This window comes from Leuciscus leuciscus (assembly GCF_965113295.1).
Source record: "Leuciscus leuciscus genome assembly, chromosome: 7".
NCBI classification, from domain to species: Eukaryota; Metazoa; Chordata; class Actinopteri; order Cypriniformes; family Leuciscidae; genus Leuciscus; species Leuciscus leuciscus.
In genome coordinates, this window is record NC_138731.1 from 18,994,601 (window position 1) to 19,012,327 (window position 17,727).

Genomic DNA, 17,727 nt, shown 5'->3' on the forward strand with positions numbered 1-17,727 from the left:
TTCCATGATCTCTCTGATCTACCTGTGAATTCAGTCTCTTTGCAGTGAATTCAGTTTCACACACATGTTTGTCTGTTTTAACTTGTTTCCTCACTGAACTCCTCATTACAAAACCACAGCAAATAACTTTGGCCCTGTTCACACACCTGCTATTAAACTACTTCTAGAGGTAGTCGAAAACATATTTGACCACATTGTTTGCGTAGTGTAAATGCTCACGTGGTCCATGTATACCGTCTACTCTCCGACACTGACCTAATGCATAAACATTACAGGAAGTGCACTAGCCAGATAGGATTTAATCTTTGGCTGGAGACCCAAGTTTGGTTTGAAGACGGAAAACGTACCAAGCACAATGTTCTCTATATAAATGCCTCATTCATTCATTCATTCATTCATTCATTCATATGTAAATTGTGCAAGCTTATTTTGTCCATTAGATTGAAAGATCTGAAGAAAAAAAAAAACATACATTTACCTGCCCATAGACCCTCCCCTTGAAGAAATCAGGACATAAGTGGTTGAAAGTGGACAAAAGAGACGGATTAAAACACCAGGTGTGGGTGTCTCCCTCATCTACTAGTGATCCGATCGACCAGAACGCATCTTAATACCAGGTGTAAACAGGGCCTTTGTGCTCGCTTATGACCATTCACTTCAACAGGGAAAGACACTTCCCACATCCAACTTCATTTATCTTCCATTTCATATCTGTCTTGTCTCTAAATGGGAATTCACAACACATTGGTAAATACGCCCATGTGTGCACAGGGCTGACAGTAATTGCTTGTGGTTTTACAAGTGTTCCAGGCAGGGGAAAACAACGATCACACGAGTGCCGTGAGCGCATCTCTGGCCCGTGCGGCGGCAGTCGAATAGGATCGTGATCCTTGGCTTTGTCCTCTGGCTTTCCGCTGAGCCTCTGTGCCGTGTCAAAAAGCCCCCAGGGCTGAGGACGATAAGCCAACTCCAGGGACACGGAGTGGCATATGAGCCTCTGAGCCAAAGAAGCCTCGTCCGCCAGCCCTCCTTTCACCATCTGCCCTTCCTGGAAAGGTTAAAGAGGACTGGAGCAGGAAGCATTGATTTCCACTATTTGGAGACCGGTCTAGTTGGAAAGGATTAAGGAGGTTCCTGCTGCTCGGGCAGTGGCAGGGCTAAATGAAAGGTCTGGTTACTGTGTGTTTATGGCTTGGTTTTCCGTGCCTAGATGCAGGTTGACGAACACCACGGCTAGGTTATTCTCTACCTGAGGAGAGTAAACACTCACACTTGCCAGTTTCTTTCTGTACTTCGGGTTCAGTGTGTGAGAGTGTGCGTGGGTGGGCGTGTTGGTGTACGGGTAGGTGAGGTTAAGAAAGATTTCCATAACAGTAATGATTCTTGGATGTGCCTGTACAGTGGAGAGGATATTTCTCATGTGGATTGTCCAGTTGCTCGTATGTTTAAAGGAAAAGTTTATACAAAAGAGAAACGTTTTTACTCGTTATTCCAAAGCTTGCGTTCTTCTGCGGAACATAAACAGAGGACTCATTTTTGTGCAATTACAATGAACAGTGACTCAAATAATGATTAATCAATAACTTCTGTAGTAAAATTCGTTCTAAATTTTATTTTAAAAAATGTAGGAACAACTTAAGCCACATGTACGCATAAATCCCATACTCTAGATGGCCTTATGGCATTAAGATGTAATTTTATACATATTGATTTCGTTTTTATTCTGAAAACTTAGCAAATATAGCTACAGCTGGCTAAAGAGGGGTCTGTAATCTGTGTCTGTATAACACAGTTGGCATTGCTCGAGGATCTTGTTGCACATGCTTTCAGTCAAAAGTGCATCTTTGGAGAGCATCATATGTTTGTTGAGAGTGACAAAAGGCTGTAAAGAAAAGGTTGTGAGGTAAGCCTTTATATGGAGATGGTTTGGGCGTGTTTTATGCAAAAACTAACCTTGAGGACACATTCACTCATTTAGAAAATTCCAAATTCATTAACATTAGAACCAGGTTAAGAACTAATTTATGTGCATGCTTGTTTTGGGAATTAGGTGGATTTTTTTTTTTATTGAGAAGTTCTGTGCATATACATATCAATAACAGTAAACAGTAAGTGACATTAATTGTGTGATATTTTTGGATGTTCAAATACTTTTTTTTTCTATCCCAGTTTAATACAGTGCAACTTAAATGCAACTTTTAATGACTTCCGCAGTCTCAAAATTATTCAACCCCCTGTAAAGAATCCCTCACAACAGCAACAATCTGCAAGACAGGACTGGTGTTGTCTCAAGCACACCTGACGCAGCTAATCAAGGGCTTCATTAGTTGCACCAGGTGTGCTTGATCTAGAACACGTGAAATATCTGAACTGGCTAGGTTTGTTGAGTGTCACTTTTGACTACATGTTAGAAATATGGCTAAGTCAAAAGAATGGTTCAAAAAGTTAAGAGAAGATATCATCACCCTTCACAAACAAGGAACAGGATACAAAAAGATAGCAAAGGCTTAAATGTTCCTAGATACACCGTTGGAAGCGTTCGCAAGTTCAAAGTTAAAGGAACAGTGGTTGCACTACCTGGACGGGGCAGAAAAGGGAAGCTATCAACGGCTGCAACCAGAATTCTGAGAAGGCAGGTTCAGAAAAACCCTCGAGTGACTGCAAAAGACCTGCAGCAAGACTTGGTAGCAACAGACACTGAGGTTTCAGCTTGCAAAGTAAGGCGCGTACTAACCGCATGTCAGAACTTCAAGACTACACCACTACTGACCCAAAAGCACAGGAAAAGTCGGCTCCAAATTGCTCAAAATCATATAAATAAGCCACAGAAGTTTTGGGATTCTGCTCTGTGGAGTGATGAAACAAAACTGGAACTTTTATGCCCCATGGTTCAGCGGTATGTCTGGAGGAAGAAGAATAAAGCATATGCTGAAAAGAACCCTCTGCCTACAGTTAAGCATGATGGTGGCTCGTGATGCTCAGGGTATCCTTTGTATCCTCTGGCACTTGAAACCTTCTGCGTGTGGAATGCAAGATGGACTTATTGAAGTATCAGGAAATCCTAGGAGAAAATGTCATGCCATGAGTGAGGAAGCTGAAGCTTGGGCGTCATTGGACCTTTCAACAGGACAATGATCCCAAGCTTTAAATTCCACCAAGGCTTGGTTTCAGAAGAAGTCCTGGAAGATTCTACAGTGGCCATCACAGTCACCGGACTTGAACCCCATAGAAAATCTCTGGTGGGCTTCGAAGAAGGCAGTTACAGCACGCAAACCCAATAATATTACTGAACTGGAGGCCATTGATCATGAGGAATGTGATAAGATTCCTCAGAAACGCTACCATAAGCTGGTGTCTGATCATAAATCTTATTTGCAGCAGGTTAAACAGCAAAAGGGTGTTCTATTAAGTACTAAAGATGTTTGCCAAGAAGGGGTTAAATGATTTTGAGACTGCACAAGTCATTAAAAGTTGCATTTTTAGTTGAATTTGAAGAACCCACTTGAAACATTTGTGTTGAGCTATTTCAATTACTTTTGTTTGATTTTGTTAAAATGATGTTTATTGCATTTAGTGTTGTGTTAATGGTGTTTTCTGTATTTGTGTGCATGATACTGAGTGCACCTTTTACATATTAGTATTTACCTAAGATCGTGGAAAAGCTACTTGTGATGAACTTTGATTTGTTTCCCATGAACACCTGTGCTTCAATGGTGGCTGTTTATAAAGGTACAAAACAGATTTTAGTACTTTATTAGGTTGGTATATTAACATTATATCAGTTATTGAAATATAAGTTATTCGTAAAATTTGTAAAAACTTAATTGGTGCTACCAATTCTTTTTTTACAGTGATCTTTTGGTAACCACAGCTCTTTTTTAACCAAAAAACTGACTTCCCTAAAAGTCCAATCACTGTGGCACTGTCAGGACATTACCATGTATATATTGACCAGCCTGACAAAAATGGACAATGGCGTGAATTTGGCTATTCACTATTTTAATGTGGCAGGTGAAGGGAGAGTTTTCAAGAAATCAGCTTGAAAATAATCATTATTTCACCATTCCATTCAGTGTTGTTAGATCCACAGACATGACACTTCCCCTTTAGGATGTCTTAATGATTAAAAGATGGATCTCCACAAAATGTAAGTCCACCCTCTGTATGTTAATCACCAGAGATATTCAGTGCCAAAAGTGCCAGTTCCCGGATGCATACATAGGGCAACACGGTGGAAATCGCTGTCTTTCCGTCTCATTAATTTTCCTTGCAAGGAGAGATCCGGCAGGTCCATGCTTATTTAGTCCCATACATATTTTATGCCCTAGGGAAGAGAATGTGGAGGGCAGGATTCTGCTCCCTCTGCAGTCGCCATGGCTTAGGCAGTGAATAAAGCGCCCTTACAAAGTCACACTGTCGTGCTGTCAAGAGGGCAGCTTCTCGCCAAAATGTCATTATCTCCCCACTTGTGTGCAACAATGCGCAGGCCACGAAGGTGAGGAGGCGAGCAAACACACATGGAGAGGGAGAAGAAGTGGAAAAGACGCTTTGGAAAAAAAGGGAAAGAAAGTAAGATAGATACGATTGTTTTCCACCGAAATTTCATTTCACTTTAAGAAGCGCAGGGGTCATTAAACTGACATTTCACAATTCAAACACAAAGTGCAGTGCTTGTGCAAAGGTCACACAAACATAAGAATAGATTTGCAATTCAGATTAATTGCCAGCTGCCAACTCCCCGAAGCAAATTTTTATATCATTAGGACGACGTGATTCTTCCAACAATTTTTACAGTCTGCATTCTTGTCGCTGATTAGCTGATGAAAAGGAGGACAAAAGGAGACGAGTTGTGATTCACACACAGCTTACAATTCAAACACACACACAAAACAACAAGGTATCAATTCCAGTCATTCTCTGTAGACCAAGTGTTTAGTATGTTGATTACAGATGTCTCCTTGTTAAACAGTGTCACAGGGCTGCCCTCTGTTCCCCCTTAGTATAGGACATGAACACATACTTTTGTTTTCAAAAGACTCTTTATTGACTTTGATGTGTCAGCAAAGTGGAGAGATGGATTACACACACACACAAACACACACCCACAACTAGACTAGCCACCTGAGCACTAAACCAGTGGACATTTAAGCTTTTCTCATAAACTGTTGACTATCACCTGAATCAGGATGGCAGCCATCTTGAACTGAGTAAAAGACCTGAAAGGACTTGTATCATGCTTTTTATACCTTTGCTGTGTTGCATCATGGGGGTGGGAGATGCCAAGTATGGTGGAAAAGGGGTGGAACTGTTTTTATGAGGTTATTGCTCTTTACAAGGGTGTTTTTATGTGCGCAGATCACAGAAAATATTCTCGACCAAGCACAAATAAACTGTATCAAATTTAAAATGCAAATTTCTAAGGCCTATAAAATTATCAACATGATCAACACTTTGCAGAGAAACCTGTTGTACACAATCTTCTACATGCCTTTGGCCATCTGATTTATACTTTTTAGAAAGTACAAGATCTTTTAGTATGATTCTAAAATGGCCCCCTTGAGGTCGTCTTTTTGCTGTGAAATCTTTACTTATTTTTATACTTTTATGTTGTTAGTAATAATTCAAAATGAACATTTACTGGACGGAAGCAACTTAGGTTTATTTGATTATCCATAGATAATGTTGCAAAAATAGTAAAAAACAAAAATGTTTACAAGTATGCAATATGATACATCTTTTGAGGAATGTTTATTTGAACATGTCTCAGGCATCATTGTATTATATTGCATTATAGTAGGCTGCACAATAAAAACAAATGTGTTTTGATAATACAATTCTGAGTTTTATCTTACTTTTTGACCATATAAATATCAGAAACTACACCACATTTCATATGTTTTCTCAGTTTGGGCCTCTGAATAAACCTGATGTATCTCCATATTCTCTTATATCTTATACTATATGAGCCAAGTCTGATGTATCAAATATGATACTCAAAAAAAAAAAAAAAAAAAAACACATTCAAATATTCCAACTTTTTTAGGTTATCTAAAGATTCAATAATCTGCTCCATTAAAACAAAATAAACAAAATAAAAATAAATTAATATGTCAGGCTTTACAGGGTTAACAAATTCAAGTCTCTTCTAAAGCTGACCGGAGACTGATCCTCTGACAAAAACCTGCTCATGTTCAAAGGAGGACACCTGGGCCCCTTCACATCCACTAGCAGCTGTCAATCAACATCAGTCAATCTGAATCATTATAACTGACAAAAAGCCTTGAAAGAACAAGTCTCCACTAAGCGTTCTTGTGAAATAGTAGTCTTGTTTAGCCAGATGTTTGACTTACAGCTTAAGATCCGGTAAACATTGCAGCGTATTCTGGCCAAGAACCACCCACTTATACAGGAAGTAATTGTATGATTGACATATAAAGTGACCAATCACAGTTTGTTTTGATTATACCTCCTGTTTAAAGGAACACGCCAACTTTTTGGGACTTTAGCTTATTCACCATATCCCTCAAGAGTTAGATAAGTCCATACATACCCTTTTCATCTCCGTGCGTGCCGTAACTCTGTCTGACGCACACACCGCTAGCCTAGCTTAGTACAAAGACTGAAGGTAAACGGCTCCAGCTAGCATACTGCTCCCAATAAGTGACAAAATAACGCCAACGTTTTCCTATTTACATGTTGTGATTTGTATAGTCACAGCGTGTACAAATAACAAGGTCACATGAGACACAGCCATCTTCTAACCATATACATACTGGGAAATATATTCTCAGAAGGTGAAGCACTGCTACCTCTGCAGAGTGATTTACTCCAACTCTGAGCGAACTCTCTGCTCCTTCTCAGGTGCTGCGAGCAAATCACTCCGCAGAAGTAGCAGTGCTTCGCCTTCTGAGAATATATTTCCCAGTATGTATATGGTTAGAAGATGGCAGTGACTATACAAATCACAACATGTAAATAGGAAAATGTTTGCGTTATTTTGTCACTTATTGGGAGCAGTATGCTAGCTGGAGCCATTTACCTCCAGTATTTGTGCTAAGCTAGACTAGCGGTAGGTGTGTCAGACACAGAGTTACGGCACGCACAGAGATGAGAAGGGTATGTATGGACTTATCTAACTCTGGTGATACGGTGAATAAGCTTAAGTCCCCAAAAGTCGGCGTGTTCCTTTAAGGGCAGATGTATTACACTATAATAATAGATAATTGATAGCTGCACAGAAAACACTAACTGTAAGTATAGAGTCTTATCAGAATTGATGTGCATTCAAGATTAATAAATACAAATTATTTCACAGCTATGAGAAAAACAAAATTCTGATAACAGGGTAGTTCTGCTCGTGAATATCTAGTTACCTTGTAAAAATTTGTTTTTGCAGGTGAACTGATAAAAAATCATACATATAGATGTTTCATATAAGGCTGGCAAATCAGATTAGAGCTTCATATGTGTGTGTGCAGTATGCATCATATGGTCAGTGAACGGACTGTGGGCGGCCCATGCAGCCTAAGGCTGAAACTAGGGAAGACGTAACAAAACACAAATTTCTCTCCTCGTTTTCTTGTACTTTCCTTAACTCCCTCTCAAACATGCATGCACACACATTTAGACAGATGGAGGATTATGAATTTATTTCATCCAGATAGTTGCTGTTCTGCCTTAGGTTCTTTATAGGCTTGGATTTTGGACTGGGATATGGAAGAGTAATTTTGGGTAGTGTCTAAACAATCTATGGATTAATATGGATTATGCATTGGATTTGTCTGCCATCTGAAGTAGTGTAAATAATTGCTGAGAGCTATAATATGCAATTTGAGCATATTCCATAATAATACTTCAGTTTTTATTTTTAGACTCATTTAATCTTGCATATCTAAAAACTAAGACATGGCCAATTGATATATTATATTAATTTAAGTACGTATTAACCCTTAAATGCATGAATGTTTCGCCAATCATTATTACATATTCGGGTCTTTAGCGACACGGATCTACATCTAATATGGATAGATCTCTAACAGCCACAATAGTATAAAACTCTCCTGATATTTTAATAAAAATTGCAAAAGAATAAAATAAAGCATATTTCGTTACCTTTTGGAGCTAAGGGTTTGATTTGAGCAGATGCTTTTTACCATCATCGCTATCATCGTCAAAGCTCATTTCCCCAGTACATTCAGCAACTGGCTTATATTTTCAAAATCTCAATCAACTTCTCAAAACTATATTTTGATCGCTGGCAGCTTCTTCACCTGATCCACCATCAAGTGACAGTGACACTAATATTTGATTATGTTCAGTACTTGCTCTGCAGTAAATCACTGAGTAATTTCAAGTTTAGCTGATGATACTTCCTATTCGTTTGTTTTCTGCCTGCGGTAACTATAAGTGAAACGTCACTTCATCATTGTGTATCAGACATTGCTACCTTGAGGAATAAAGGTGAACTGCACTCATTGAGTCCTCGGAGATTCAATTATTGTTACGCAGAAAAAAAGATCCTTTATATATAATATATATTTATATGTATTACCTCGGTCGCTAGCGACCCTATTCACTTTTTTACGAGAAATTAAGGCCACACTTTAGTTTGGTAAAAACATTTTTTTTCACTATTAAAGGTGATTAAGTAACTTTTTTACCTTAACTGAACAGCTTCGGAGTCATTGGAATGGTTATATTACTTATTTCGGGTTGAATGGTGGTCGTTTCGCACCCCCCTGGTGCCCGTGAGCGAAAAAAATTCGCACTTGCAACTTTGAGCCGGCGAGCCGCCGGCCGCCGCACCAGGAAGTATCGTGTGATATCAGGTCTCGCGATGTAAACAATTGCTTTACGGCCAAAAGAAATCTGCTAAAATGCATTTCATTATTGCGCTCCCTCACGCTGTTTGAACCCGAATGAAGAAGACGTTTTAAAGAATGTCCCATCTGCTTTGATGTCGTTGATCTACTAGCCTCTGGTGTCTAAGAATCGCCAACGAGTTTTTACAACAGTGTTGTCAAATATCTATTCCGAAGCTGTAGGGGGAGCTCTAGAGAGAAACCTGCGAGCAAAAAGCGAGAATACAGCGAAGAAATCCCGAAACTACTGAGCCCTGCTTTAACTAAAACTTTGACTCAAACTCCTAATTTACTGCTTATTAATAGTTAGTAAGGTAGTTGTTGTGGTGGTTAGGTTTAGGTATACGGGTATGATTATGGGATGTAGAATATGGTCATGCAGAATAAGGCATTAATATGTGCTTTATAAGTACTAATAAATAGCCAATACGCTAGTAATGTGCAAACTAATAAGCAACTAATTAATAGTGAGAATTGGTCCCTAAACTAAAGTGTTACCACAATTAATTAGTAAACTGATATCATTTTATAGGGCTGTGCAATTAATTGAATTTCGATTTCGATTTCGATTTTTGCTCCCAACGATCACCAAAATAGTATAATCGAGTAAAAAACGATTATTTTGCCATGTTCTGTTTTGAAAGAACGCTCTTATTTTGTCTTGAGTTCTGAATGACGCGCGCACGCGCACATCCGCCCCTCCCGATGCCATAAACTCTCAGCTTGAATGTTTAAACTGATAAAACTTAAAACGAAGTAAAAATGATCAACTTTAGTTACGATGCAATGCTGGCCCGATTGTGCAAGTGACAATTCCATCATGTCCCGACTCCTGAACGCGAATGTGTAGTTTCGACGCTTGCCTTGTCCAGCGCATTTTGAGAGACAGAGAGAGAGAAGACGCATCACCGCTGAACACTCACGCGGTTTGTGAAATTGCGTCTTGGAGAAAGTTTTTAAATTATTGATTTGATTTTATAATCTGTGTGGATTCATTTAGGCTACTCATACAATCTACATGCTAAAGTGAATCAATGTTTGCGGGGGAATTTCCCGCATTAGGCTATAAGTGGTAGACCTGCGGGAATATATTAAAATACTATATTATTTATTTTAATAGTTCAAAAAGTACAATCAATGAATTGTTGAAAGGTGTCTTTGGTAACACTTTACAATAAGGTTCATTTAATTAGCATTAGTTAACAATAATGAACAATACTTCTACAGAATTTACTAATCTTAGTTAATATTAATTTCACCACTTACTAATACGTTATTAAAATGAAAGGTTGTATTTGTTAACATTAGTTAATGCACTGTAAACTTAACATAAACAAACAATGAACAGCTGTATTTTTATTAACTAACATTAAAAAAGATTAATAAATACTGTAACAAATGTATTTCTCATTGTTAGTTCATGTTAGTTAATACATTAACTAATGTTAACGAATTAACATTATTGTAAAGTGTTACCGTGTCTTTTTAATAAATGCAACACGTTCCCAAAGTCATGTGAAATAATCGTGTTACATAATCGTGATTTCAATACTGACCAAAATAATCGTGATTATGATTTTTTCCATAATCGAGCAGCCCTATCATTTTATTATTTAATTTTGATAATACAGCATTCTAGGCAAGCTAAAAATCCTCAATACAGTAACAACCCTGAAGCAAAACACAAGTGGATCATCATTATTATTATTACTTTTATTTAATGGCAATGTTATGCTGTATCATGGAAGACTGCCACTTAATATGTTTACTTGAGTTAATTCTATTTTCATTTTTAATACAAAACCAATAAGGACTCAAAGTTGTGCTGTATAGTCCATATAGTCAATCCCATGTGCACAAAAACACCCTTAAGCCATGACTGTGTTCACAATGTTGCAGTTTCCCTTGTTGCTTCAAGCGAAATACTTTAAATTACTGTAATTTACTGCTTATTTTAACATTCAAAACACAGCAAAATGTATTTATCAAAATAATACTAATTCTGTAATGTTCAGCCACGAATAGCATTGCAGCACCTAATACAGCTTTAATTAAATATTTTAGATTTTTACTAGGGAGAAAATGGGTGTGAAATAAAAATAGTTTATGTTCTGCATTTCCAGGTGTCATTATGTTTCTTATTCATTACTATGTACTTGTTTCAGCACCATGGACAGGGACCAATCCACTCTCACATGTGAACCTGAGCAAAACTAAAAATACACAAATAGAGACTGCAAAAGAGAGAGAATAGAGAGAGAAAGAACAAAACTGAAATATATGCAACAATCACACTCACTGAAACCTTGTGTAATGTACTTTACAAAGTATCCTGCAGTACGTCTGGCAGGACATTTTGCCCATGTTTTCTCATCCCACAGCACATTAATTATGATTATTAACTCAAAAACTTTGAGATAGCTAATCGTTTGAGATTGACATGCTTCATATGCTCTTGTTTGCTTTGGCGGCTGCTCTATCAAGAGCAGCAGTCCTATTTCATGCATGTGCAACAGCAATGTTATTCAACGCCATACCAGAAGTGGAAGAGGAAAAACACCTGAACAATGACTAGAATAGAATAGCCTTCCGGGGATTACACAGAAAAAATCACTGCTGCGCTATTAACGTTATTGAAATTCCATAAAGCACTGCGCCATCTCCCTCTCACTCTCTCACACATGCAATCTTTGTTTCGTTCCATCTCTTTCCAGATTGCAGGACACCTAGAACCATAAATCTCAGTCTGTTTCAAATGAGAGGACATGCCCTCAGCTTTGTCCTTCCATACTGAGGTAATTACCAACTATGAGAGCAACCCCTGTGGACAAAACCTCTTAAACAACACTAAGAATGTCTGCTGGTTTAATGTGGTCTCCTTTTTGCATGGCTTGCTGAATAGCCGGAAATGTAGTTTAACTACATGTCTTATTAGCCAAGCTATTTTGTTGCTTAAGTTAGCAGAGTAGCCTTGACACTCACTAAAACATTACATTTACCACGATAATATTGAAAAAAACAATAACAACACACGAAAACACTCAAGGAACCACTGCATTATGGACATGTACCATGTTATTTTTTGAAACACCATGGTATTTGCATGCTATTCCAAGGTATTTGAATACGGTAGTGATTGTATGTTGTATATGACAAGTACTATGGCATTACCATCTGATACTGTACAACGGCATTCCCACATTTGCCTGTTTCAAGTGCTGTCACGTGAGTACACTCACAATAACTGGTAATATAGTATTCCAATTTTAGGAATAAAAAAAAAATAATAATCACAATGCATTTTATACAATTTATCAAATGACATCTATTTTTCAGATTTTATATTTATAAAAAAAATATGAGGTAGCTGAAATTCCTTTTCTAAACCGTAGCATTCAGTTTAGTTTGTTTATTTTCTGCTAGCTAGTAGCTACATTTTTGAGTAGCTTGCCCAGCACTTCTTATTTCTGTCATGGATCATCCATCATAGGCTATGCGCTTTAGTGAATTTGCATAATTTTTTATACAACTGAGGGAGGAATCACCTGCATACACCACACAGTAAAAACATATTGTTGGACGCTTCCATAACCTCATTTCCATCTAACCCAAACTCGTGCATTCAAGGTGCCAAAAAAAAAAAAAAAAAAAAAATCCACCTCCAGTTAATCCATAAATGCGCGTACACCGTGTATCCGCGCGCGTTCTCGATCTTTTTTTTTTTTTTTTTCATACGCTTAAGGTGAAATAAATGTGATACCAACAGTAGCGGTACATAGCTTCTGTTACAAACAGTAAACAAACCAACATGAAAAGGAAAGGCAGCGTACGCCTACCGTGCACTCTTCCATGCATGTCCGCACCGAATATACATCCGTTTCATATTTCTGAACCAAAAGCTCAAACTCTTGGTATTTCTCCTGAGCTCGTCGGTCGTAGCGTTGGTAAGCCTGAACGCACTGGCTGCATCCCGACGCATCAGCCATGTCCAGGTTACAGGTCAAATTGTCCGGACTCGTAAACCCGCAAAACAAATCCAAAAGCGAGTAGGAGTTACAAAAAGAAAGATAGATATCGCTCAGGTTCCACTCGGAGAGGCCCGAGCACACGGCTTCCGGCTCGGCGAGAGTCAAGCAGTTTTTGGAGAGGCTGTCAGGGTGACAAGTTTCAAGACTCCACAGAGGTTTGGTAGAATTGCCTATAAAAATAAGACTCTGCTCTCTCTGATGGCTGGATGAAAGTATATGGTTCGTGTGCGCCTGCCGTTTGTCTCGCGTCCTCGTCAGTTTCGCCTCGGCGCAGAACCACAGATGATCAGAGAGCAAAACGGTGATAAACAAAAGAGAGGCTAAGGACAGTCGCCATCTCTGGGCCCTTTCCGAATCGGTGAATAATGGCTTTTCGTCCTCTCGGGGTGCGAAGCAGATTTTTAAGCCGTCATCTTGCTGCCGACACGTCCAAGCACCCCTGGTCATATTTCAGGAAAGAGCAGCACTGGCCGACTCCACCGCGACGGCTCCTCTGCCACAAAATGCATTGATTTGTAATGTTTTCCTCCCGTTAAACAGCGCTCGTGGCAGCTGTATCCGACTCTCTGGGCTAGATAAAGCCGCGCGCGGTCATATCTCCGTTATTCCGCATGGCTCCCCGGAGAAAAAGCGCTTTCTGTGTGACAACATGCCTCCTCTGTTCCCGAAGCTCCTGCCTGTGTCCCCGTATCTCCTCAAGGGAAGGAAAGACGCTGAACGAGCTGCTCTTTCCCTTTATGGGCGGATTGCCTTCGATATTCTCTGCTGTTCATCATTACCATCATCATCATCTTGGGTCCTGTGTTAAGTTGCCGCCATGTTCGTCTTGAAACACTTTTTGGGGAGCTGGGTCATTTGCGTCATCTCCATCCTGGCGCAGTAACACAGATCTATAGACTACAGGCGATGGATACACGAGCGCGCGCGCGCCCGCACTTACACACACACTCACCCCACACTCACCGGACGTGTCAGTATGAGAGATCACTCATAATAAATGCACATTTTCACGAACATGTTTAGATTTTAAAGCCGGACACCCCCTTGTCATTCCTCTAGTCCACATTCATGGTCCATTCATCTTCAGCAACCCGTCAAACGATCCCGTCAAAAGCAATCCGTTCATTACAAGCACCAACAAAAATAATAAACGACGAAGTGAGGACGTTTAAAGACGCGGTGGCGCTATATGACATCGTTTTGGCGATGCGTAATGCCCTTTAAATGCGCTAAGACGGGAGGAAAAGGATGTCACAACATGTTGCGTGAAGGAGAATCAGCGAGTGACAGATGAAACGACATTTGTACGTCTCGTTCATCCCGTTCAGGCTGAAGTTTATTAGTATGCAGCGTGTTACTGTGTGTAAGGAGCCGGGCACAGGAGAGACATCTGGGCGTCAAAGCAGCACGTTGGAAAGCGTGCGCGGAAACGTGAGGCGAGTGTGTGTGAGAGAGCGGGAAGAGAGAAAGAGAGACAGATACAGTATATTTGTCCTCTAACAGGCTAACCTTGTGCGGCATGGCCCTGTTTGATACTAAATCTCAAAGCAAACAAAGTGTGCGTGCCGTGAACAATCACCACGCGCTTGGCTTCTGCCTTCCTGTCAATATCTGGGTGCTGAACGTGAGGAGAGAGGCGAGGATTGCATGTAAATGCAGTGCTTTTTCATTTGCATCCTTAAAGTAGTCAGATCACTGTCAGGTTGAATTGCTTGGAGTCCATTTCTTAAAGGGAACCTATTATGCAAAATTCGATTTTAGTGGTGTTTCAACATAAATGTGTGTCGGCAGTGCGTGTATACAACCGTATACATCCTAAGCATGTCTCAGAATAAGCGTTTAATTTTTTTTATATATTTTTTTTTTATTAGACATTAGACACAACATACAACATTTACAGCTATAACATGTTATCCAAAAAGATAACAATCAAATGGAATTGTTTTTACAATAAATTAAGAAAATAATAATAATAATAAAGGTAAAAAAAAAACTATAATAAAAATGTATTAAGGGCTATAATAGTGGTTTAAGAGAAAATTAGAAAACCAAATATTGGTACTTAAAGAAAACAGCATATAGTTAAATTTTCAATTAACTTCAACTCATTAGCATTTAAAATTGTATCACTACATTTTGTGTTATCAATACGTTGGAGAGACTCAATATACAACTGAAAATCAGCCAAAAATACCTTTAAACAAGGTTTATAATGATTTATTTTACTCTTATGAATATGAAACGTACCAAATAAAATCATTCATCATAAAAGATCAAGATTCATCATAAAATTGACAGCTGCAGTTCTTGAATCAAAATATATGATAACATATTTGGATGTTAATTCACAGTTATAACCAGATTTCTGTTGAACATGTATAGATAGATCTTCCCATAATTTTGTGGAATGATAACATTCAAAGAAAATATGTAGAATTCTTTCTGGCTGAACAAAATGAAACATTTTCATCAATATCCATACATTTTGATAAAGTATAGTTGCTAACATAAATATTATGAAGTACTTTCAAATGTAATTCCCGATGTTTGTTAGATATACAAAACCGAAAGGAAAGCAACCAAGCTTTTTTCCAGATAATCTCTGGGAAGCAAATATTCCAGAAAAGTTTCCCTCTTGGCTGAAAATATCTATTTTTTTTTTTAATAAAATAGATTTCTAATAAATTTATTGGTGCACTTTTTACTGTTAATGTCCAACCCATTTTAATAATGTATGGGTTAAATTCTACAAATGTTAAGGGACAACATATGGCTTCTCATTAACATCATTAGACCTGTGGGAATGGCTTTTATCACAGAATAATACTCTCTATATTTAATAGGAAATGCCCACTTATTCATGAGATTTTCATAAGAAAGAAACTGAGCTGACTGGTCTAAAAGGTCAGATAAAAAAAATCTTTCCAACTCTGTAAATAAAGAGATTTCCGGTTAACTGTAATATAAGCATTAGTCCACAAGATTGTTATGTCGAAAAGTTATGTACATAACATAACTTCCAGGCCTTAAGAGCTTGTTGATAGAAATTGGATAATGTCACAGGCAGTTTGCTAATAGAGTAATCACACAATAACAAAAAATGTAAACCTCCGATCTTTAAAAAAAACATTATATGATATAAAAAACCATATCGAATCTGATTTAAGTAGACAGTTTCTGAGCCATTTTACTTTAAAAGTATAATTTAAATCGAAAAAAAAATCCAAAAGCTCAAAACCACCTTTAGTTCTTGGACCCTGAAGAACCTCCTTTCTTAAATTATGATGTTTATTCCTCCAAATACATTTTGTAAATAACTCTTTGATTTTTTTTAAACAAATCAAATCTTGAACAGAAAGAGATAAAGCTGGATAAACAAATCTAGATACCCCTTCTGCTTTGGTTAAAGGAGAACTCTGTAACTCTAGCGAACTCTAGTCACTTCTTCGCTGATTTTCCCTTTTGTTGTCGCATGTTTTCCCCACGAGCTCCCCCTACAGCTGTGGGGGGGCGTATATTTCACAACACAGTCGTAAAAAACTCACTTGCGGCGGCCTCCTCCCCCTCTCTACCGCTGCTCATGTGCGTTTGTTTTGATCGGAGCAAGCCAACTGTATCGCGTGGAGCTATGTCTACCGAGGTGGGTAATCTGGTAATACATCATACATGCGTGTGTGTTTATGTCGAATTGCCGTAAAGCAATTTGTGTTTCGCGCTCGTTCTCGTTCTAGTTCTCGCTTCTCACGAGACTTCCAATTTCACTTTGCCGGGACGGCAGTGCGCAAGTTGCAAGGTTGGTTTTCCGCCTGGGAACGCTGGGGGGAGCGGGGAAAGTCACCAATATCACCAGAACAGGTTGTTTAACCATCCAAATGATTTCTAGACAGTTTTATTAAGTTAAAAAAGTTACCAAGTTCTCCTTTAATAGGACTATAATATATATAATAGTCAAGTCTCTGTGAAGCCGGTTATTAAAGATGTTTTGAGTTTTTTTTAAGTTTGGGGGAAAAATGTAATTCTTGTCTCTCCGCTATATCTTTTGTAACACTTATTCCTAAATACTTAATCTTATTTTTTACTGGGATATTACATAAAAGTTTTTCTTTTGAATCATAAAGGCACATTATTTCACATTTATTTACATTTAGCATTAATCCAGAGGCCTCAGAAAAGTACACACAAACGTCAATGCTGCGGGAAACTGTTCTTTATTTTTCCAAAAAAGAACAGTATCATTCAAAGGCTGAGTTAATCTAATTTGTCTGTTGAAGATGGTAATTCCTTGAAAATTTGGAGAATTCAAGACTTTGGAAAGAAACTCTACAACAATGAGGAAAAAGAAAGGGACTATAGGACAACCACACTCCTCTACAAATGGGGAATCGGTTAGAAGTGTTTGGATATAAATTAATAGAGCTATTAATACCTATATGAAACATTTCAATTATATAAACAAATCTTTCCCCAAAACCAAAGTATTTATATGCCCTATACATACACTGATGCTAAATTGTATCAAAAGCTTTGTGGAAGTCTAAGAAAACAATTAAAGCCTCTGATTCTACTAAATTTGAATAGTCTAACAAGTCCAAAATGAGTCTAATGTTCCAACTTATGTGTCGGCCAGCCATAAAACCAGTTTGACACTCATTAATGATTTAGACCTTTTTTCAAGCTAACTGCATAAACAAGAGTTTATAATCTACGTTTAATAATGTTATAGGACGCCAGTTATCCAAAATGTATCGGTTATCGGGTTTAGGAAGGAGGGTTAATAATCCCTGTTTCATCGAAGTCGATAATTTGTTCGATTCAATACATTCCTTATACATTTCGAA

The 17,727-nt window shown here is 38.2% G+C and overlaps 1 protein-coding gene and 1 long non-coding RNA gene across 2 annotated transcripts in view; one reads left to right on the forward strand and one right to left on the reverse strand.

The window, feature by feature from the left end:
- Positions 1-14,102, reverse strand: part of nalf1b (NALCN channel auxiliary factor 1b) — a 156,384-nt gene extending 142,282 nt beyond the window's left edge. Inside the window, exon 1 of the mRNA XM_082175861.1 lies at positions 12,698-14,102. Coding sequence (XP_082031987.1) covers positions 12,698-13,336 — 639 coding nt within the window. The 5' untranslated portion in view covers positions 13,337-14,102. The remainder of the gene's footprint in view (positions 1-12,697) is intronic.
- LOC309503198 overlaps positions 1-17,727 on the forward strand; it is a 419,995-nt gene that overhangs the window by 310,676 nt on the left and 91,592 nt on the right. The window lies entirely within an intron of this gene.